General features: G+C 46.1%; 1 protein-coding gene across 6 annotated transcripts in view; it reads right to left on the reverse strand.

Moving 5' to 3' along the window:
• Positions 1 to 653: 653 nt before the first annotated feature.
• The window catches only part of Fndc3b (fibronectin type III domain containing 3B), a 300,773-nt gene continuing 279,848 nt past the window's right edge, over positions 654 to 21,578 (reverse strand). For all 6 annotated transcript variants that reach the window (XM_059265284.1, XM_059265285.1, XM_059265288.1 and 3 more), the window contains 4 exons: positions 19,727 to 19,939; positions 8,672 to 8,838; positions 6,055 to 6,182; positions 654 to 1,022 (listed from right to left, as the gene is read on the reverse strand). In XM_059265284.1, the coding sequence (XP_059121267.1) occupies positions 711 to 1,022; positions 6,055 to 6,182; positions 8,672 to 8,838; positions 19,727 to 19,939 (820 nt within the window). In that variant the 3' untranslated portion in view covers positions 654 to 710. The remainder of the gene's footprint in view (positions 1,023 to 6,054; positions 6,183 to 8,671; positions 8,839 to 19,726; positions 19,940 to 21,578) is intronic.

A 21,578-nucleotide genomic window follows, 5' to 3' on the forward strand; every position in this document is an offset into this window, starting at 1 on the left:
ATAAACTCACTGGGCACTGGGCACACTGTGCTCACTGGGCACACTGCGCTCACTGGGCACACTGTGCTCACTGGGCACACTGTGCTCACTGGGCACGGCACACTGCGCTCACTGGGCACACTGTGCTCACTGGGCACACTGCACTCACTGGGCACACTGTGCTCACTGGGCACGGCACACTGCGCTCACTGGGCACACTGTGCTCACTGGGCACTGGGCACACTGTGCTCACTGGGCACACTGTGCTCACTGGGGGCACTGCGCTCACTGGGCACACTGCGCTCACTGGGCACTTGGCACACTGCGCTCACTGGGCACACTGCGCTCACTGGGCACTGGGCACGGCACACTGCGCTCACTGGGCACACTGTGCTCACTGTGCTCACTGGGCACGGCACACTGCGCTCACTGGGCACACTGCGCTCACTGGGCACACTGGCTCTTGGTGGCTGGTGCTTTCCTCTGCTCCCTTCTCCTCTTCTTATTCCTTCTTTTATTTATTTATTATTATTATTATTTTTAAATCCAGTTTAACCTCTTCCTAGTTTTGCATCTCAAATTGGTGCAGGCAAACACTGACTGTTTCCCCTAGCTAAATCTGTAAAACAAGAGAAGTATATAAATCAAAGAACAAAAGGCTTAAAAAGGAAGGCTCTGAGTAAATGTGTATTAAAATGTGGCATTCCACTCAGACCTCCAGTCTGCTGGATTTACTTCATTAAGAAGTACTGTAATATAAAGGCAAATAAAATGGACAAGGTTGCGAAGCCAAGCACTATGAGGGCAGCAAACTGTTCATCAGTAGGCATCATGCCCTTCATTCTGGGATCGTCCACGCTCCCCATGTCGCCTGCCAGCATGACCTCATGTCGTTGTAACACAAAGGCCACAGAGGGGCTGAAAGCTCCACTGAGCTCCTGGGAGGTGTCCACACAGCGGCGACATGCACACACACGGAATCGGTAGTCTGTGTTGCTCTGGAGGCCTGAGATTTGGAATGTGGATTCTTCTCCCTTGTACACCTTCAAAAAAAGGAAAATTAAAGATGAGGAACTCAGAACATTGTGACTGCCACAGAAAATACGGTGTACGCCCGGAGCCTTATGGATACCTGTTCAAATAAACCCTTAACAACAGCAATTATGTTCTCTTACTTGGAACAAAGTGCAGTATAAAACCCAATGACCTGACTTTGCCAGAAGTGGATGTACCTAATGTGTTAAGTGATACAGATATACAAAGCTATGTTTCTACAGTGCAGGTCGCCTATTAGAAGAGGCTTAGCACCCACAGCTCGACCGTCTCCAGACAAATTCATACTGTAAACTGAAGTAATAATCACTGACCCTGGTAACAAAACACCACGTCTCTCTTTACCTTTCTTTTGACAACTGGCTATCAGACACACCTAATCTTTGGACACTGTGACATGTGATCTACGGAGTTCACACTCAAGTGTCAAAAAGCAAAACAAAACAAAATGCCCCCTCCCCCCAACTCTCATAAAGTATTAAGAAAGTCTGAGTGTGGTGCACCTCACTCCCGCTGTCCTCTGCCCCAGGCCACTGGTTCACCACATCTGCAGCTCACACATGCACTGCAGCCCCAGTCAAGATAATCCCCTGAGGGGAGCACCTCACGGACTTCCGGGTCTGCAACTTGATTTGTCTGTGGTGTAAGTTCACACATACACATGCACAGGGAGAGACATACACACATGGACAGAGACAGAGAGAGACAGGAACACAGACAGACTGACTTAGGATTCTTTCTAGACTCTGCATTGCATTGGTTTTCTTTTTCATGGACATTTGCTCCTAGTTTGGAGGTTTTTGTTTTGTTTTTTGTTGGTTTGTTTGTTTTTTGGATGTTATGGATATTTTCGTGTAGATCTGAGAACTTAAGTTTTCTTTTCTTTTTTTTTTTTTTTTTAGAGCTAACACTGACAAGTAGAAAGGGTCTCAAAGCAGGTCTACAAGCCGTGGGGGGGATAACCACCCTGGCACTCACAGCACCAGCCAGAGCTAGGCACCAGCATCTGCCCCGCCGCTCCACCCTCCCCAGGCCCTGCAGACCCCTCACAGGGTCCATCAACTGCAGTGGCCAAATGGCACGAACCAGTGGCATCCCCACGACCTTTCCCGTGTGTCTACGGCTCTGTAACCTCTTCTGTGCAGACACGCACGCCTTCTGCTCTGACTTGTAGCTCTCTCTAGAGCAGTGGTTCTCAACCTTCCTCACGCTGTGACTGACCCTTTAGTACAGTTCCTCATGCTGTGGTGAGGCCTGCTCTAGAATCTGGATCCAAGTCCTCTGACAGACATGTGTGCTGTAAGGATAGACTTCTCAGCAGTTGTGTGTTCTATCTATCTGAAGATATCCTTTGATGCAGTTCAACATTAAAAATTAATACTGAAGTCCAGTGTCCTGGGACACACCTTCAATCCTAGCCATCTATGCGGTGGAGTCAGGTGGGCAGGTCTCTGTGAGTTTGGGGCCAGCCTGATCTACTTAGGCAGTTCCAGACACCAGAGTTACAGAGTGATAGGTTGTCCCAAACAACAAACAAATCCTCAAACACACAACCAAACACAAACAAACACATGCAGTTGATGATGGTGTTTTTAGTATTCAATTAGTGTAACCAGTCTGCTCTCGCCCATTAAGGACCTGGGATTCTGAGATACACCCGCTTCTTAGACCCTTAATACAGTCATAAAATGGCTTACTATTTTAAGGATTTGAAACTCAGTTTACTTAGAAATGACCATGCTTCGAACAGGCTGAACTAACAGGAGGCTGAGGAAGCCAAGGAAGGAGGCTTCGTGGAGAGCCATTTGTGAAAATGTCAATTTTCATTCAAATGTTATGAAAATTACATTCAAATGTTATGAAAATTAGGTTTAACAAATACAGATGGGGTGGGGAGCTGCAACTAAACCCAGTTGGTGACATGTTTGGCTAATGAGTGATTTAAAAAGGAAGTGGCACTAACTGACCCTTCCTAGGTCACCTTATGTCTCCCCTATCTTACAGGACAACCATTTGCTCAGAGAACTGTAGAGGATCTCGCTCACAGCACTTGAGCAATTAGCTGAAGGAAAGCTAGCTCAAAGACACAGGTGTGCACAGCAGCCTGTGGCCACCAATGCCAGCTGTTCTTACGCGCTGCCATAGAGTCACCGGGGCCCCAAGCGATGCCTGTGTATAGTGATTTCCCAAGGGGCGTTGAGACTGCGCAGGTGGCACTGGCTGGCCATGCCTCAATCCCTCTTTTCTTATTCCTTCTGACAGGGGCCTCATTATGGGCCCCTTCTCCTGCCTCAACTCAATTTAAGAGGCAATGCTCCATTAAAGATTTTCTTATTGAAGTCACCAATCATAATTTTGCAAAAATAAGTACACATGTGGAATTACTTATTTTTTACAAAGGTTATTTTCGTTCTTGATTTGGTGCTATATTTTAAACTCATTTTGAAATGTTCACTCCCAACAGGAAGACATAAAGTAATGCCCAGATAACTGCAGTGAAGAATCCAGGATTTTTGCTTCAGAATAAGAAGCTGCATTGCTGAAATCCCTTAAACAATAGCTATCAGGGAGGGCACTGAGCAGTGCATGCTGAATTGCTGTAGGATTGAACTCTGCATTTGTGTGTGTGCTGTGCAAAAACAACAATGAGGTGCATGTATATAGAGAACTCTTCACCCTTTCAAGAATGTTTTCTAGTAAAGCCATGAAAAAAAAAGTAAGATTCTTGAAAAACAGTTTGAGCTTGTAATGTTGATGTGGCAGAAAGCCAGCCATATACATGCATTTGAGTGTAGAGTGAGCATCAGTAAGGATCTGGTAGGCAGTTAACAGAAAGCCAGCCATATACATGCATTTGAATGCAGAGTGAAATGTCAGTAAGGATTTGGTAGGCAGTTAATAGATGCCTGTGCAGTTATTAAAACAGGCTGCCAGCCCCCATCACAGTGGTAAAGGAGAGCCGAACCAAAGGGAAGCTAGAACTCAAACAAACTCAAGGCAGGAAAGGCACTGGACCTGCCTGTCTAGTGGAATCAACATCACTGTTCTCCACACCACTGCAGGTGTAAATTACCCGGCTCCCTGGACACTGCCTCTTCCATGCATGCAGGAAGCATTTACTGAGTGCCTGACTGTGTGCCAGACTCAGAAAACTAAAATCGAATCAGCCAAGCCCTCTTGTTAGCGGATCCTGTGATTAGCGCTGTGATGGAGGTGTGTGCGGTGCGGCACAAGAGCCTGGCTCGGCTGCGCAGTAACAATTACCTCCCATTGGCTTCGGCGTCGCTGCTATGAATCCAAAGCCTGCTGTCTATTATCCCACACATTAGACAAATAGCCTTCATTCCCTCTCTCATGTCAGGATGAGGGAAGGCAACACTCAAAACACCACATTCACGCTAATGCTTACTGAATAGGGAAAGGAAAGGGGGGGAAAGAAGAAAAACAACAAAATCCCCGAACCCAGTACAAACTGTCCCTGATCAGCTGTGTCAGCCGTGGCTCCTCATGTCACTGCTGCCCTTACTCATTTCATGGGAACTGTGGGAAATGTGTGGACATCTCTACTGACAAAAGCTGTCCTCCGTTCTCGATAATAACTGTCTATGGCACTGACGGTAAGAAAATACTCTATGGCAAATACATCCTATCAGACACAGCATTCATTTATCTGTGGGTCTAAACATGGAGCACTGATCGGTGGGTTCAGAAAGGCTAAACTGATGAAATCTAAATTACTGCACAGATTAGTCTTCACTCTGACAATGGTGGATGAGGACAGAAACTGAACACAGAATGCTGCCCTTCCGCTGAGAAGCAGCACTCACTGTGCGGTGAGAAGCGGAACATTTTTTCCAAGAATACGTGGAAAAGCATGGCACACGGAACAAAAGGTTTTCAAAACACAGCAGTGAACATATGATGAATGTCCTGTTGAGAAATGAACCGCTGTTAAGGGTCAAACAAGAAAGGGAGCCATTTCTTAGCACGCTTGGCACTGCGGAACGGGACAAGGCTAACAGCTAAATCTAGCTGGACAGAACTCTTTTCTGATAAGCTGAGCTTATCACCTGTGAGCTGACTGACTCTGGGACGGTAACAGGATTAGAACGAGACAGGAAGGGGAGAGGGAAGCCCAGCGGCTTCGCTCCCTTGTGAGAGGTATGATGTCATCACTGGCTCATGGGAATCAATATTGGCAGATGCCAAACTGAAGAAAGTTTGTGCAAGATGTGGTTAAAACAATTCAGTCATTATCTGATGCTCTGATTAACAAAATGTATCAAAATATCCAATAACTTCTTTGACATTTTAAGCACATTTTGTTTACAAGCATTTTAAAAATTATCACACAAAACACCAGCAAACAATTTAAGTGAAACGCTCACTGAATCAGATTTTCTTCTCTTGTGTGCATTTGAAGACTCAAAAGCTAAACCCAGCAGCCTTTACAAACAATGCCAACATTTCCCAGGACAGGCGACCTTCACCTTCACCCTCCTGAGTTCAATACCAATGAACTATGAAGAGTGCCAAGCGAAGAACGGACCTTACTTACTCTTCTGATGGAATAAACAGTCATGTCCCAGCTTTACCAAGCAGTCGCTCTGTTCCAGGGGATTTCAAAGAAACCCTAGTTTCTGAACCCATTACAGTCAGTGACCTGATAAGGGGTTATTCTGTAAGATGTTTAGAGGTGTGAAAAACAGTAAAACCCAATTCATTGTCTGGCTGTGAGGACTGTGTCTTCTCTTGAATAGGTCTGACTGTGGTGTATTGACTCTGACACAGTGGGCGGCCACGTCACCAGGAGCAGAGCCTGAATCCACATTTAGCCATCTCTAATCAGAATCTGAACTCCAACAGGTTTCCACATGATGGGTATGGATACTAAAGGGTGACAAGAAGCACCCCAGCTTCTGAGTCAGAGGCCCTAGGGTCTACTAGCCACCTCCCTTAAACTCAAGGCAAGCAGCCAGCCTGACGCAGAAGAGCGGGCCATGCGCAGACACTGGACCTTACCTGTTTGTACTCAGATTCTCTTCCAACCAATACCTGCAGAACGTAGTTAACAGGGTCGCCCTTCATTGGTGGCACCGTCTCCCATAGGATTTCACACGCGTTTCCTTCCAACTGTGACACTCGAGGGGCTGCGAGACAGAACCACACACCCAGCTCAAAACTCAGGCTCACATCAGCAGTCCATTTTCCAGCACTGTTAGTGAGACTCCGGGAGAATGCCGTGGTGCTTATGTCCAGCCTGAGAGGGAGCTTTATTTGTCCAGCTTCCTGCTAACCCTGCTGGGTAACCCTCAAGGCAGGGATGTTACTCCAGGACCAGGAAGCCCATTCACTACACATCTCACTAGCTCATTAATGAGACAGTGGCCTGGATCTCAGCTCGCTTATTTATTCATCTATCTGGTATCTACCTACCTGTCATCACCCACCCACCCATCCATCCATCCATCCATGCATCCACCCACCCACCCATCCAGGCATCCACCCATCCATCCATCTATCTATCCATGCATCCACCCACCCACCCACCCACCCATCCATCCATCCACCCATGCACCCATCCATCCATCTATCCATCTATCTACCCACCCATCCACCCATGCACCCATCCACCCATGCACCCATCCATCCATGTATCTATCCATCCATGCATCCCCCTTCATTCCTCCCATGGCCGTTGGTCACCTTTTTACAGCACTTTCCATGTGCTAGGTACTTTAGGGGTGGGGAAATAAAGATCAAGTCTGTTCCTAAGGACTCTAAGCTTAGGCAAAGAAGGAAAGAACACGGTACGGGGCAGGCACGGGAAGAAACGGAGCATGTGACCGACTAACACAGGAGGCATAGGTGTGCCAAGTGAAGATCCAGCCAGCAGCCAGCCCGAAGCTTTAAAATCCTGCCCTGTATTTGTACTTCAGTGTGCTCATCTACTGGATCTATCATGACTATTTAAAGTTAAACTAGTCTATAGTAAGTTACTTAAAATCAACACCTCCCAACCTCTGCCCAGGCCACTAAACAGACCTCCAGCCTAGGAGCCAGAGGAAGAGCCTGGTTGTGGGGTGTCAAGGACCCTGCCCCCGGGAGGTAAAAGCACCATGGGATCCCTGCGCTATCCAAGCTTCTGTAGAGTGGCTCTTGCTAAGGATTACTCTGAAAGGCACAGGGAGCATTCCTGATGTCAGACAGATTCAAGGCTGGTAGCAATCGCCTCTGGAACACTTGCTAGGCACCCTACCTCCCCATCAATAAGCCACAGCACCCTCAGGTTCTGTCTTTTCTTTTCTTTCTTGTTTTTGTTTTTTCAAGACACGTTTTCTCTGTGTAGCCCTGACTATCCTGGAACTCTCTCTGCAGGCCAGGTTGGGGTGGAAATCACACAGATCCGCCTGCCCCTGCCACCCGAATGCTGAGATCAAAGGTGTGTGCCACATGCCCTGCAGGTTCTGTCTTTTCTAAAGCCCAGAGGCAAAGGTGTGCCCAAGGGCGGGCATCGCACGCATATGCCTTCAGGGCACAGACACACAGAGAAGTGGCCAAGGTGCCTGCGAGGTGTCGAGGCGTTGGAGCAGGGTGAAGGCACACGCCATGAAGTAGCCTTGGAAGGAGTTACAACAAACCCAGCAGACCCCAGGCCAGACAGTGACCCAGGTTCTGGGGGCCCCCTACTTCCTGTAACTGACTCTATGCTCTGGATGTAGGGGGCCTCAACTCCTTCATGTGGAAGCTGTCGGAGGGGCAAATACAGAGGCACCTTCTCCCTAGTGAGTATCCCCTCCCCCCACAACACACCCCAACATCAGGGCCATTTTGGGCAATGGTTGGCTGAGACAAGGCAGCTTTGGCTAAGGAGAAGTTCCAGGGACCTGTGTAAGAACATGACTTCTGGGTGAAGGGAACAAGGCTCAGGAGCCCACGTGCAAGTTTGGCCTGCTACACAAGTCCGCCCCCCACTCACCCACAACCCCAGGACTGGGGACATGGCAGACTTGGAGCGCGGGCCCAGCAAGAGTGGCTCTGTCTACCTCCCTGAGAAAGAAGGGAGATTTAGATCTTTGCTGTCATGGCACTTCTGCAGGATCTGAGTCCTCCAGGGGAAAACCTTGAAAACGTCAGGAGAAACACTGATGGTCACTGCCATGGGTTTCTAAGAGCATCCTCCACGAAGAGGGTATGTGCCCACAGGGAAATGCTGATGTTGCCTGATTCAGGCTCTAATTTCCAGGCACCAAAGTCACCCAGAGATGAATGCCAACCTCTGAATGTCTTCAGGAAAGGAGATGTGAAAACCATTTTGGGCAATCTATTTTAAACCACCTCTCACTCATTCCTAACACAAAGGCTGTCACTCATATCAGTTCCTTGTCTATTATGTAAGGGGACGAGACTATCTCACTATTATAGTATTTGCAATAAACATTTATACAGAATGCAGTAGTCCATACATATAGACATACTCCAGATCATATCACACAGCTTTCTTTTTTGAGAAATTTTGATTTCATCTTGCTATTAGAAATATAAAGAATGCATTTACGGTTATAACTGACTTTCCTGCGTGTGATTTCAATGCATTTTATCCTCCCAGGATGGTGCAGTGGGGTCTATTTGCACACACCTTTGAGCGTGGGAGGGACACTTTTGGTTGTGCTGAAGGTGTAGGTTTCTGAGAAAGGTCCTTCCCCGGCCTCACTCGCTGCCTGGATTCTGAAGGAGTAGCAGGTGAACTCTGTCAGTCTCTGGACCTTGTAGGTGTGGCTGGGTCCTCTGTAGATCGAAACAAACCTAGGTGGAGAAAGGAGTGGAACCCATTAGTCACATGAGTTTCTTGTTTTGATAAACTGTGAGGAAGACTCAAGGAAAGTCGGACTACCTGAGAAATCCTCCTCCCACCTGAAGTGACAGCTGTATGCAATGCTTCAGTTCACTGTTCAAGGATGTTTATAGACAGAAAACAGCAAAGCACATGCAAAGAGCACAACCACGGTTCAGAAACATTGTTGTTCATGTTTTTATTTACTGGTAAAAAGCAGAATCTTCAAGTGTTTCATTATGGTCAGTGGTAACTCACCTTTGATTATGTTCTTGGCAATGAAGTTACTGTCCACTGGTCACTTGAGAAATAAGATGCCTATTTACTCAGATTTTTCAAATAATAGAAGTTTAGGAAATCCTTTAAATGTTGATCTTTATGTATATAAGACCTCATAAAGCCCTTTCCTAAGCTGGCAAAAAGACATCTATGATTATGTATCTGAGAAAATACACAAGAAGACAAAAAGTACTGTGTTCAGAATTATCACCAGGGTCATTAAAATAACAGAAAAAATGGCATGGACCAGCTGGGCAGTTTTGACTGGCAGATTTTGGTTTCTTCTATCATTTGGTCTGAAACTATTTTATACTTCTTTGCTAATTAAAATGTAAGTTGCTTAGCAAGTCTGCCTACTGACTGAGCCCTCTAGTAAGACTGTGAAACATAATTACCTAAACTATGAATTAAAAAAATAAGCCTTGTACTTTAGAGATTTTCTCAGTGTATCTTGAAAACTTAACTTTTCCCCTCTAGAGAAACTGGACTACCTAAAGCTACAAATATACTCTTATCACTTAATAACTGTATGATTTTTTAAAACAATGTAATTCTCCAAACGTTCTTCAGTACTTGAACCTCACTGGCCCAGGAACACCCTGAGAACCAACACTGAGTAACTCCAAACACATGGTCTTGGTCCACATATGCCATGCCCGGCTATCAGTGCCCAGAGTTCCCTCAGCATCCAAGGTAGATACTCCACTGTCTTCCGAAACTACTGGAAGGTACTCAGTGATCATCATTCAAAATGTCCGACCAGGGCTAGTTTGGCTCAGGGAGGAGAATTCTTGCATTCATTTGGCAAGCACTCCTAACAACCGGGTGTGTGTTGGGCTCCAGGTTGCCTGAGAACCACCCTGAGGGTGTTGGGCCTATGTGAGGGTAGGGAGTTCTGAAGGGCAGTAACAGCTTCGCTCTGTGTGGAACAGTTCTAGATGGCAGGGTGTGGTGGATCCAGGTAGTAAGATGTGGATAGACTTTACAGCTTGAAGAGAAAACCCCTGCCAGCCAATCAATCCTCAGTGTGTAACATCCAGCCACTCACCAGCCTTTGTAACTGAGTTCCCAAGCCCTGGCAGGTTCACTTATGGTCCTGCATGTTCTGCTTCAGGAGGAAGTACCTTTTATTGAAGGTTGAACATCATTAATTTCAAGGAAAGCCAGAGTCCAGGTTGAAACCCACAAATAACCATGGCGACCTACTTAGCACGCTCAACACACGACTGCTTAATGAAGACGGCCCAGCTAATGTAGAGGCAAGTGGCTACTTATTAACCCAGCTCACCTGGGCTAGAATCGCCAGCGGGAGAGAGGAACTGTCCTTAATTGTGTCACAGACGGAAGTCCTGGTTTACCAAGGGCCACTCTTAAATCTCCATTACGGTGGCCAGCAAGCTCAGTGTTTAAGAGTTTGTAGAACTGTTTCTAGCCCTGCCACACTCCAAGGATGGCACTTCCTTTAGAAAATAGGTTTGATACATATTGTGCCAAAGTTCAATTATATACCGAAGTAGAAGTACTCATAGCCACCAAGAAATTCACGGAAGCAAATTCAGTAATCTGACTTCATATTATGATCCAAACTGAGTAAGTAGCACGCTCCTCAAACACCAAGCGGGACACACCAACCAGCATGTAGGAAGAAGTACACACACCGACACACGAAAGGCAATCCTTGCTTGCTGTCACCCCTCAGTTTCTCACTCTAGGAGGTGGGAGACGACGGACTTTTTCAGAGCCAGGGACTTATGTGGCCATGCTGGGAGTTAGGGCAGGACATCAAACCCATGGCTGGAGCCATTCTGGGGGAAATTTAAAATACTCAGCAAGTATTTGTTCTAGTAGACTGACCTCATCTTCTTTCTTTTCGATCTTCTTGTAAAAGGCCAACTCATTGATTAAACAAGCCAGAGCCCCCGTGATAGAATTAACCATACCTGGGGTTAGAGATTTAGCTCAGTGGTAGAGTGCTTGCCTAGCAAGTGCAAGGCCCTGGGTTCGGCTCTCAGCTCCAAATGAAAAAAAAAAAAAGAGAATTAACAATACCCAACATTCTAAGAGACAAAGACTGAAGACGTCCCATTTTAAATGCACCGAGCTGTAAGCAGGTGGCATGGTTCCTGCAGTGCAGTACGTCTCCATGATGTTCTCAATCATGGTTAGGCATACATAGCCCAAGCATCGGCTTCCGAATCACAACTCCTCAAAGGTGTCCCAGAAGTCCTAGTCCTACACTGGCCATATCTCTAAGGCTCCTTCCCACCACAGCCAGACTTTGTGGCCACGATGAAGCCCCACAGATGGCAAGCCCAAGGACTTGCCAGGGTGGGAACATATGTGGCCTCCCTCCACTGTAGCCCTATGCCGGCCTGTTGGTCCTCTCTCTCTCTCTCTCTCTCTCTCTGTCTCTCTCTCTCTCTCTCTGTGTGTGTGTGTGTGTGTGTGTGTGTGTGTGTGTGTGTGTGTGTGTGTGAAACAGAATGGATAGCAAGGATGGAGTTCTACTGGCCAGCTTGGGCTGTCTAACCAGGTAAGCTATTTCCTCCTTTGGGAAAGGGAGCAACAGAATTCATCTTGTGGGGTTGCTGTGAGAAAGAAATGAGATAATGGATACTGCACTGCACAGTGCCTTGTGGTTATGAAGTATTCAGTGAACACTAGTGTTGAAAACAATTTAGTATTACCACCACTAATACTGTTGGTGGCAAGGCACCGAAGCTAATGAATGATTCACCTTAGTTTCCAAAGTTGGAGAAACGAAAGATGTCCCCACAAGGGCACTCCTGTCGCCTCAATTCTCTGAGGCTTCTGGAGTGGAGCAGGTGAACACCCTGCACCCTATTCTTGGCAAGCCAAACCAAAGCACCCAAGGTGAGAGCCAGAGGCCACTCTGGGATCCCGGGGCAGCTCACCATTTCGAGACAGGGTTTTACTGTATAGTCCTCATGGCCCTACGACTTTAGGCTCCTAAGTGCTGGATTCCAGATTTGGATAACCAGGCCTAGACTGGGTAATTTGACTGAGGAGGGAAAAAACTAGAATCTCTCCAGTATTAAAAATACACATTTAGGAAAGGAAGCAGTTTAGCTGGGTTGTTAACAGGTTATGATCTAAGTGACTTTGCAGCAGTTTTGTCTCCAGCCCGGTCAGGGTCATCTCTGCAGGCTTCTTGAAACACAGCCCCCAGATGACGACAAACACGTGTGGGACCTACAGTTGCCAATGTGCCAGTGACATGACTCGGCAGTATATGGTGGACCCATGGCCTCATCCATCACCCAAACCCAGGGAGACCCGTGAACAACAGTGCGGCTTGACCAAAGGCAGGCTAGACTTCTTGTGGCCCGCCGACTGTAACCCCTCTGGCGGGCTGAGAAGGGGGAGGCTGTGGATGTGGGGAGTGGGTCTGCAAGCTCTCTGCACCGCCTTTTCAGTTTGCCAGGAACCTAAAAGTTCTAAAAATAAAGACTACGAAAAGGTACTGAGAGAGTCCTCCACTCCTGTGAGCATAAGGTATTTCTGCTCATTCTGTTTGTCTGTCACAGTCCTCCGGGGCTGTCTCAGGAGCACAGAGGCATGCAGAGACCTTGGCCTCAGTGCAGAGCTGGCGACCTTCACCACGGACTCCAACAAGTCAGACGAAGAGCTCAGTTAGACCGTCCAACTAACAATCGGGTTTACTTGACAGGAATTTTTATGAGATCTACATGAAAGAATCAAGAAAACTCTGATAAAAAAACACACATGAAACAAAGCAACAAGTTCTGGCCAGTCTCAGCAAAGGCCCAGTGAGAGCCACGCTCCTCTCCCCAGGGTCTTCGCCTTTAACATTCATTGAGAAAGGTGATGTGTTTGCACCAAGGGCATCTGATGGAGTAAGTTCGGCCACATCGCATATTTATGTGTTCTTTCATTTGGAACCATTGAGGGGCAAGAGAAAATGATATAGGAAGAAAGAACCAAGAATGCTCTGAATACTAAGTTCTTTGTGCAAACAAGACTTAATGCTAAGGGTTTTTGCCCTTTCCCCCACTGCTCATGTCATCTTTAGGCTCACTTCAGTTCATAGATATTAACTACTCAACATGACTAACCTGCTGGCCTAAAATGGCCTGCAGTTCACAAAAGGCTTCAAGTGGTACCCTTCAAAACACATTTCACAACAGCATAAATCAACAGCTGCCCACAGATCCAGCGTGGCATATTCATGAACAACATTATATCATCTTATCGTCTTTCCCTCTCTTTTTTCTTATTTTCTCTGGGTTCCGTGTGTGTGTGTGTGTGTGTGTGTGTGTGTGTGTGTGTGTGTGTGTGTGTGTATGTGTGTGTGTGTCCTATGTCACTCAAATCATGTTTGCAAATAGAAGATATTAAAAACATGGACAGTAAATGCCCCACTGTGCCAGGAACACAGAGTCCTACCATGTCTGTGTAGAAGCAGATGGACACAGATGGCACTGTGTGGGGACACCTCAGGCAGGGAATCCATTCCCTAGACTGATGCCGACACTGGTCAGAGTCCCTGTTTATATGAAAGAGCCAGAAGCTATTCCCAGAAGACTGATGGGAAAAGTGCTAATTACCTTCTTGCCTGCTGTTCCCGGTTGTCTACTGGTCTTTGGACTTGTGAATTAATTAGACTGTAACAATTTTTTGGTTAATGAGCTGGATTTTTATGCTTCCTCCCCCAAGAAATAAAATTTCATTATACTTGATAAATGATATCAATTTAATTTTTTCAGACTTATTTTATGTTTGCCTGTATGAATGAATGCACATCACATCCATGGTTGGTATCCAAAAGAGGGTGCCAGATCCCCAGGAACTACAGACTGTTGTAAACTGCCATGTGGGTGCTGGGAATCAACCCTGAGCCATCTCTCTAGCCCTTTTTACAAGGAAAGGAATGGACAGAAATCCTATGCTTATTTTGTATTGCCTAAACTGCATTTCAGTCATTGACAGATCAAAAAGATCTTTGCAACCATAGCAAGCCCCTCCTCAGCTTCAAGGTTCGGAGAGGCTGGACACCTGCAGATTTCCGTGTGGACTGAATCTCGCCTGAGGACATGAGTCCCGGAGTCCCCGAGTTTTCTAGATGGCTGTCCACTTCTGCTGCGGTGGCCTTACTTCAATGCAGGAAAGTACTAATCGTTTTCATTCTATCTAATTAATTAAGTAAATCAGAGGTACAATCCATTATCTGGATTCTACTTCAGGTCCAATCAGATCTCAAGTCATTCTTTACCACCCCTCAGCCCTGACTGCTCCAAGGTATTCAGCCTGAAGTTGAGCAAGCTAGCAATACTTTTTATTTTTTAGGATGAATCTTTATGATTTTATTTGAAGACATTAAAATGTGTCTAAAATATTTTTCCTCTATTAATCAGGGACTGGAGCCCCCAAGCATCATTCTGTACTCTATAGCCTGGGAAACTTAGGTAAAAAGCAGTCCAGGCACACACCTCTGGTCATCTGAAAAGTCATCAGTAGGTCTAGGTTTGGGACAGAGTTCTGACAGGAGTGTTGAGAACTGCAGCTGCGGCCTGGGGATGGCGGGAAGTAGCCATTTCCCCAGCAAGGGTGATCAAGTGAACTGGAACGTGAGGGTTCTGAATCTCACAGCAGTAAGTTTGAGACTGGAAGCTGGAGAAACACTGAGACAGTTCATTCATGCTCTCTAGTCCCTACAGTGCGATCTTCTGGAGTTTAAAGAAACCTTGAGGCCATGAAGACACAGATATTTCCCTGCCCCTCCCCCCATAACAGTCAATAGCTAGTAATTCTGGAAGCATTGCCAAGCTCCACAGCCCCTCACTGCTAGGGAAGTGTCCCAGTTACAAAGGCTGACAAGCAGGGCAAGCAGTGACTACTCATTCCATCAGATGCCTCTTCCCTGCCTCATCTCCCCAGAGCCTCACTTTGAAATCCACTGGCTGTCTGACCCAAATGCCAAGCAACAGGTTAGACATAAATACACTCTTGGAATTTACAGTCGTTCTGCTTCAGTACTGTGCACAACTACCCAGAACACGGTCCGATGAGGGTGGGGCTCAGCATCAACTCCAATTCCATTAGAACAGGCAACACTTCATTTCAGAAACACAGACAAATACATCTTCCGAACTGTCAGCACAGCGCTATGACCTGGAGCCTACGAACTGGTCCTTGTACTCTGCTGAGTGCATTAGGTTAACTTGGCTTTATGGGAATGTTTGCTCAGGGTGTGCATTTTTCTGGCACAACACGGGAACCAGAACCATTCAGATTTTCTGTGCTGGATCTGTTAAGAGTAATAGATCTAATCACCGCAAGGGCCAACTAATCTAATTTCTGCTTTTCTGTTGAAATTAAAATCTCTTGTACTGTCTGTTCACTGTTGAATGCTAATTCATTTTCTCAGCAAGATCAGCTCCTCCAGATATGCCACATACCTCCTAAGGCCTGACACACAGTAGTAATTCAAGAAAGAATTCTGATAGTTGAATATCCTAAACACTAGGCACGAACTTAGTCCTTCAGAGGGAGCACAGCTGCTCTATGAATACGGCCCTGGAATCTTGCTGATCAAAAGCCTGAATACAAAGAAATACATGTCTTAACGAAGAGGGAACCAGCTTCCAGGCAGCTGAGCTGCAAGAATTCTTGATGTGTTTACCCTGAGTAGGCTTTGGGCCATGCTGACCTGTAGAATGCCTTCTGTTTATAGGAAAAGGGCCCAAATGGGGAAGGAGAAAGGGAGGGAAGGAGGAAGGGTGGGGGGTACAGAAGCATATTTCACTTTTTATTCAAAGAACTAAATGTAAACCAAGCTCCTAGTGCCTGGCATGTTCTTTGCATGATCTCAACACACAGAATTTTCCTTCAGAAAGCTTACAATATATATTTGAATCCCTGGGTCACTTTGTGCACACACAGGGATGTGTGTGTGTGTGTGTGTGTGTGTGTGTGTGTGTGTGTGTGTGCTGGTACAGGTGTGTGTGTGTGGGTACATGTGGGGGCTAGAAGTCAACATTGGTGCTGTCCTCAGAACAGCTGTTAACCTTCTTTCTTTACCACAAGGTCTGTCACTGGGACTTGGAAAGGCTAGATTTGCTGGACGGTGAGCTCTAGGGGCCTCTGGTCTCTACCCCCCCCCCAGTACTGCATAAATCCAAGTGTGGTGTACATGCCTATAATCTCAGCCATTGGGAGGTTGAGGAAGAAAGACCAGAAGTGGAGGGTCATCTTGGCCACACAAGGAATTGAAGGTCAGCCTGGGCTACACGAAACTATCTCAAAGACAAAGAAAGTGGGGCGGGGGGGGGGGGGGGGAGAAAGAGGATAGGAAGAATGAACGGAAGTACGGGCAAACAGATGGACAGACAGACATTATGCTAACAGAACTGTGACATATTCAAGTCCAGTGTTTTGTCCTTGACCCTGAGTCAAGAGTTGGCATTAGAGGCTTGGACTCAAAGGACCGTTCACGAGTGCTGACTTCCAGATACCAGGGAAGGTCACCTTCACACGAAAGTCAGGCTGGCCTCATCCTGTTAAATCCCAGGAAAACTATTCCACAAATAGAATAAGAATGGATTATGCCCAGGACTCACATCACTTTAATAACTTTCTGAGAGCACCAACAAATTTAATTTAGAAAAGATAAATTTGGACTCCAGCTCATAAAATTAAGAAAAATATTGTTCCTAATGGTCAACTTTCTTAAATTGCCAGTTCTATTTAGGCAAGTGATTTATTTGACAAACAAGGCGAGCCTTGCACATCTCTGCTTCCTCCCCTCTCCCCACCTCTCCTCTCTTCTCAAGGGGCGAGCACCCATTGGCTCCTAGAGGCTATACACTATTTCCTGTCTGTCATATTTAGGTGTCTCATGATAGCCACACTCAGTTGTACAAATGCTTCTAGAGCATTTGCTCTATGCAGAAGATGAGACCATCTATACAGTTTTCCATATGAGGCACCCTTGGGGGGCTGTCCCAACAGGACAGAGCTACAGAAGAATAGGGAGCCCCGCTACTCCAGGTTCACGGACAGGTAAAGTGGAGGCTCCTGCCCTTCTGTGCTTTGTGTTTTTGGGGATATAGAGAATATCCCCAAGGAAGGTTCTTTCTATTGCCAACAGATGCAAAGGCCTGGAGCAAATGTAAAGGTTTGGAAATATTCCCTAATACTGGCTCTCTCACAACTTTTGTTAGTTCAGAATGCTTGTTTTTGCTAGTCCTCTGTGGCTGAGAACCTCCTTCAAGGTAGAATAATGATCCATTAAAAATAGATCCCAAGAAACATATTTAACAGAATGAATGCTTTTGTATCTAAAAGATGTTTTTGATCTTCAACAACCTTCTCAAAATCAACCTCACTGTCTCTGTGCTTCTGGCCCTGGCCATGTTTCCAACGGGACAATGGCTGCTTTCTTTCTTTCCACCTGGTCTTCCTGGGAAGGCAAGTCAAGTTCAACCGTGTGGTCTGCGTGCACATGGTCCAAATGCCCAGAACACTTTTCCCCAGTGGTACTAAACTCTCGGCTTGTCTCCCCACCTCCTTCCCCTCTTTCTATGAATACTGTATTTATTTCCATTCAAAGGTCAACAAAACAGCTGTAACTCTCTTCTGGTTTTTTTTTTGTTTGTTTGTTTGTTTGTTTTGCCATTATGAAGTGTAACAGGGCTATTATTTTGTTAAGCTGCATCAGAGACAGATACTACCATCCCCTGGTAGAGCCAACTGTGCTGAGGGCCAAGATCTCGATTTCAGTCTCCACATAAAATCCTACACCCTGCTGGTATCAGGGGGATTAATGTGGCGGCTCCTGGGGATACCTACAAGACATTTACTTGTTTACTATACTAAACGAGGTGCTGTACATTTTGAAAACATGTCTTATGCAGCTTCACATTTCAACTCTTTCCTTAGGGACTGAAGCATGTAAAGAGGCTAACCACTATAGAAACTGTGCTGGCACCGACTCATCATCATCGTCTTGGTCGCCATTATCTTCCTGCTTCCCTTCATCTTCCCTCATCTATTTCTCGCTTTTATTGGCCTCAGCTGCCTATTCTGCTGCCCCAGGCTCTCCTTCAGCTTAGCATGCAGCTATGTCCTTTGCACGCTTCTGTCCTTCAGGTCAGGACTCCTCGTTCAAGCTGCTGTCACCACTGTTGTGCTGTCCCCATGTCCCCAGTGTCTCTGGGACATTATCAATGGGTAGGCAGGCTGTGTGATGACATTCAGAACAGAACAGGAAGGCCAAAAGAGGCATCATGGATGCTCTGGATCCTTAAATGTCTGTCTTTCCCATGTCTTTACATGTTTCTTTCTTCTTAGCAGACATGGCCTCCCAGCTCTGCCAACCTCTAAGAAGTTAACAGAAGCACATGGGTGCTTTTCCCTGCTCTTCCTGGCAGCTTTGCAAAGTAGACGCACAGGACAGTATTTGCCCTGGGTTTCAGGGTCTCCTTGGCCTAGGTCTGGCTGCTTTTCCTCAGCCAAGTGTCCACTCAATGCCTATCCAGTTATCACTGGCCGATACTGTCTCCACAGAGCCCAGTGTACAGCCATGGTGCCTTCTCCCTGGCACTTCTCTGGGTCCTCACCTCCTGACTGTAGAGCAGTGGGCCAAGAATGTGTGTGTGGGAGGAGAAACCCCATGTACTGGAACAGAATGTGGTAACATAGACAGGGATACAACAGAGGCAACCCCCAGGGTAGCACTGGTTTCATGCTTCCAGGAACATTCTGTCTAGTCTAGGTGCTTCCAACCTGCAGCACACATATGTTCCACGGTAGCTGTCAGTGCGGCCCAACACATTTGTATACTAACATCATGTCATATTGTCAACAAGTTGGACACACCTAGTAGTTCACCACTGCCTTGGTTTTACGATGACCCTCCCTTTCACCTGATTCTGATCAGAACCTTTGCTAACAGAATATTCTGTCACCACTAACTTCTGCTCAGCATCTAATTATTCCTAAATACCATTTGGCTGCCTGTCTTCTGATTGGCCATTTTCTGAGGAAATAAAGTTAGGTTAAGTAAGCACGATGTGAAAGCCTGGATTTGATTTCAACATCTCCAAGTGTCTTCTGGGCATGGAGTCTTATAAAAAACAAATCTCTTATTTGCTCTGGTTAATTTGATATCACAGCACCCATAGTTGGAGAGTACATTCCCATCTGTATATCACCCACAGCAATTTCAGATTGGTAAACATGTTTGTCCTGATGGTTACTGAATATTTAAAGAGGTACCATTTCTCCCAGGTCCCGTTTTCCTCTGCACTCCTGACTAATATAATGTTATTATACAGTGGGGACTTGCATCTGACAAATTTCTACTTCAATAATTTCTCTCCATCATCTGGCTTTATAAAGGGGAAAACATGCATCCATTGTCACGTAGGGAGTCTGGGGTCTTTCAAATGCGTAAGAACTCCAGAGGGAGCACAGAGGGCACAATGTTGGGTAAAATGCAGGAGGCAAACACCCAACTTCCTTCTTTAAACAAGGAGGCATGAGCAGGAGACGGGTGTCAAAGCTGGGGGGCACCAGGCTGCACTTGCTGTGCCTCACCTCTTGTTCCTGTCCTCCAGCTGCAGCGTGTACACCATGTCCTCAGCAGCATGGATCTTGGAGTTGCTGTCTCCCCACTTCAGCTTCAGGCTCTGTGGACCAGATGCAGCACATTCGAGCCTAGGAGGCAAGGGCGGTAATGGCCGGGTTTTCGCTTTAATGAACTGACTAAATGGTCCAACTCCAATTTCATTGACAGCCTGAATTCTGATCCTAGAGGTGAGGGAAAAAAAAAGACAATGTAGGTCTAGGAAGTTGGATTTTCTTCATTCAAAACAAACATTTGCTGGAACATTTACTAAAGCAATTCCCTAAAGCGATGCTGTGGAAGAAAAGCTTGAGTAGAGAGCCTGGGCAGCTCAGGAGAAGTTATATGCTCTGTTTCTAAACATAGCAAAACAGTGCATTAGCAAATATTCCTTAGGATTTTAACTGGAAAAAAGCAAGTCTGCTGTCTGAAGGACTCCTACAGACATGCTCTTATATTCTAGCTCAAAGCCAGTTTTGGCATTAGACTATACATAAAGAATTCATTAAAAGGAGAACACATTCCCAATAACCCTTCCACAGGACCTTTGGCCTCTCCCCTTACCAATGACTCTGCAAGTCCTTAGCCAGAGCCAAGAGATCACCTGCTGGTAGTACCAGGGTATCATTTAGGTCATACAGAGCTCTTAACTGGATGCTTACTGTGTGCGGTAAAGATCCTGCCAGAATTTAAAATCTAATAGAGTTAAAATGTATACATGAAACCTTACACAGTGGGATACGATCCCTATTTCCCGTTTTCTTCTGCTTCTCAATTTGCTGCTCAGCCACAGTTTTCCAAAGTCACCGGCCCACACTTGCCTGGTGTGCTCCCACCCTGCACACCTCTTTGCACGGTGTGTTACTGAGGCCTGCCCCCTCCCCTCCAGGGACATTTCTCTCCTAATGCTCGGAGCGGAGGATTCTCCGTTCCTCCGCTCCTACTCTTCCCTCCTCTTGTTTTCTATAAATACAAGGACTGACTACAGTTCCGCTTTATTAACGGAGTTCTCCAGCTAACCAAACTCATGTCTCACAGCATCACCCACGTGAAGTCACTCAGGTCTACGGCTTCTAGCTTCCTCATGACTCCTTACCACCCCTCCATCCGGTGGGGCTCTCTCCCTGGATTCCTTGTTAAGTTCATAGGAATCTGAACTCAAAACCACTGTGCTGACAGAGAAGAGCAGTGCTAACAGCCCAAGAAACTTCAATGTTTAAACGCGTTTTGAATTTATAATAAATAATATAGTCTAAGGAGAAATATTTAGGGAGCAGTTCATTTTTACATATTTCTATGATTTAATTACTTTTATGTAATTCTCACTTAATAGCTTTTGCTTGTTTTTTTTCCAAACAGGGCTTCTTTGTGTAGCCTTAGCTGTCCTAAAACTTGCTCTATAAACCAGGTTGGCCTCAAACTCACACAAATCTACCTGTTTCTGCTCCCCAGTGCTGGGGTAAAAGGCGTGCACCACCACTCCCGCCCCGGTTCTCACTTATAGCTTTTATTGCTTGTACTTAAATACAAAGTACCACTTAAACATCACATGTGAGACAAATTCTTCCAATGTAGAGGGTATATAAGTCAGCCTAGAATAACTGTAACTATTAGAAAAGAAAGGTTTCTTCTACATGAGACAGAGCACAACACTCCACCCCTCTTATTCATCTTGGGTAAAGGACACAGCTACTTCAGGACTCTGAAAAGTTAAGTACCAGCTAGCACACGTCAGGAAGTAGAGTTGGACTTCTCACAAACCAACAGAGAGTTTTCCGTTTCTCCCCTTTTTCATCCCGGGGGCTGAACTAAGCTTAAAAGTGG

Source organism: Peromyscus eremicus, chromosome 6 (assembly GCF_949786415.1).
Source record: "Peromyscus eremicus chromosome 6, PerEre_H2_v1, whole genome shotgun sequence".
Taxonomy (NCBI): domain Eukaryota; kingdom Metazoa; phylum Chordata; class Mammalia; order Rodentia; family Cricetidae; genus Peromyscus; species Peromyscus eremicus.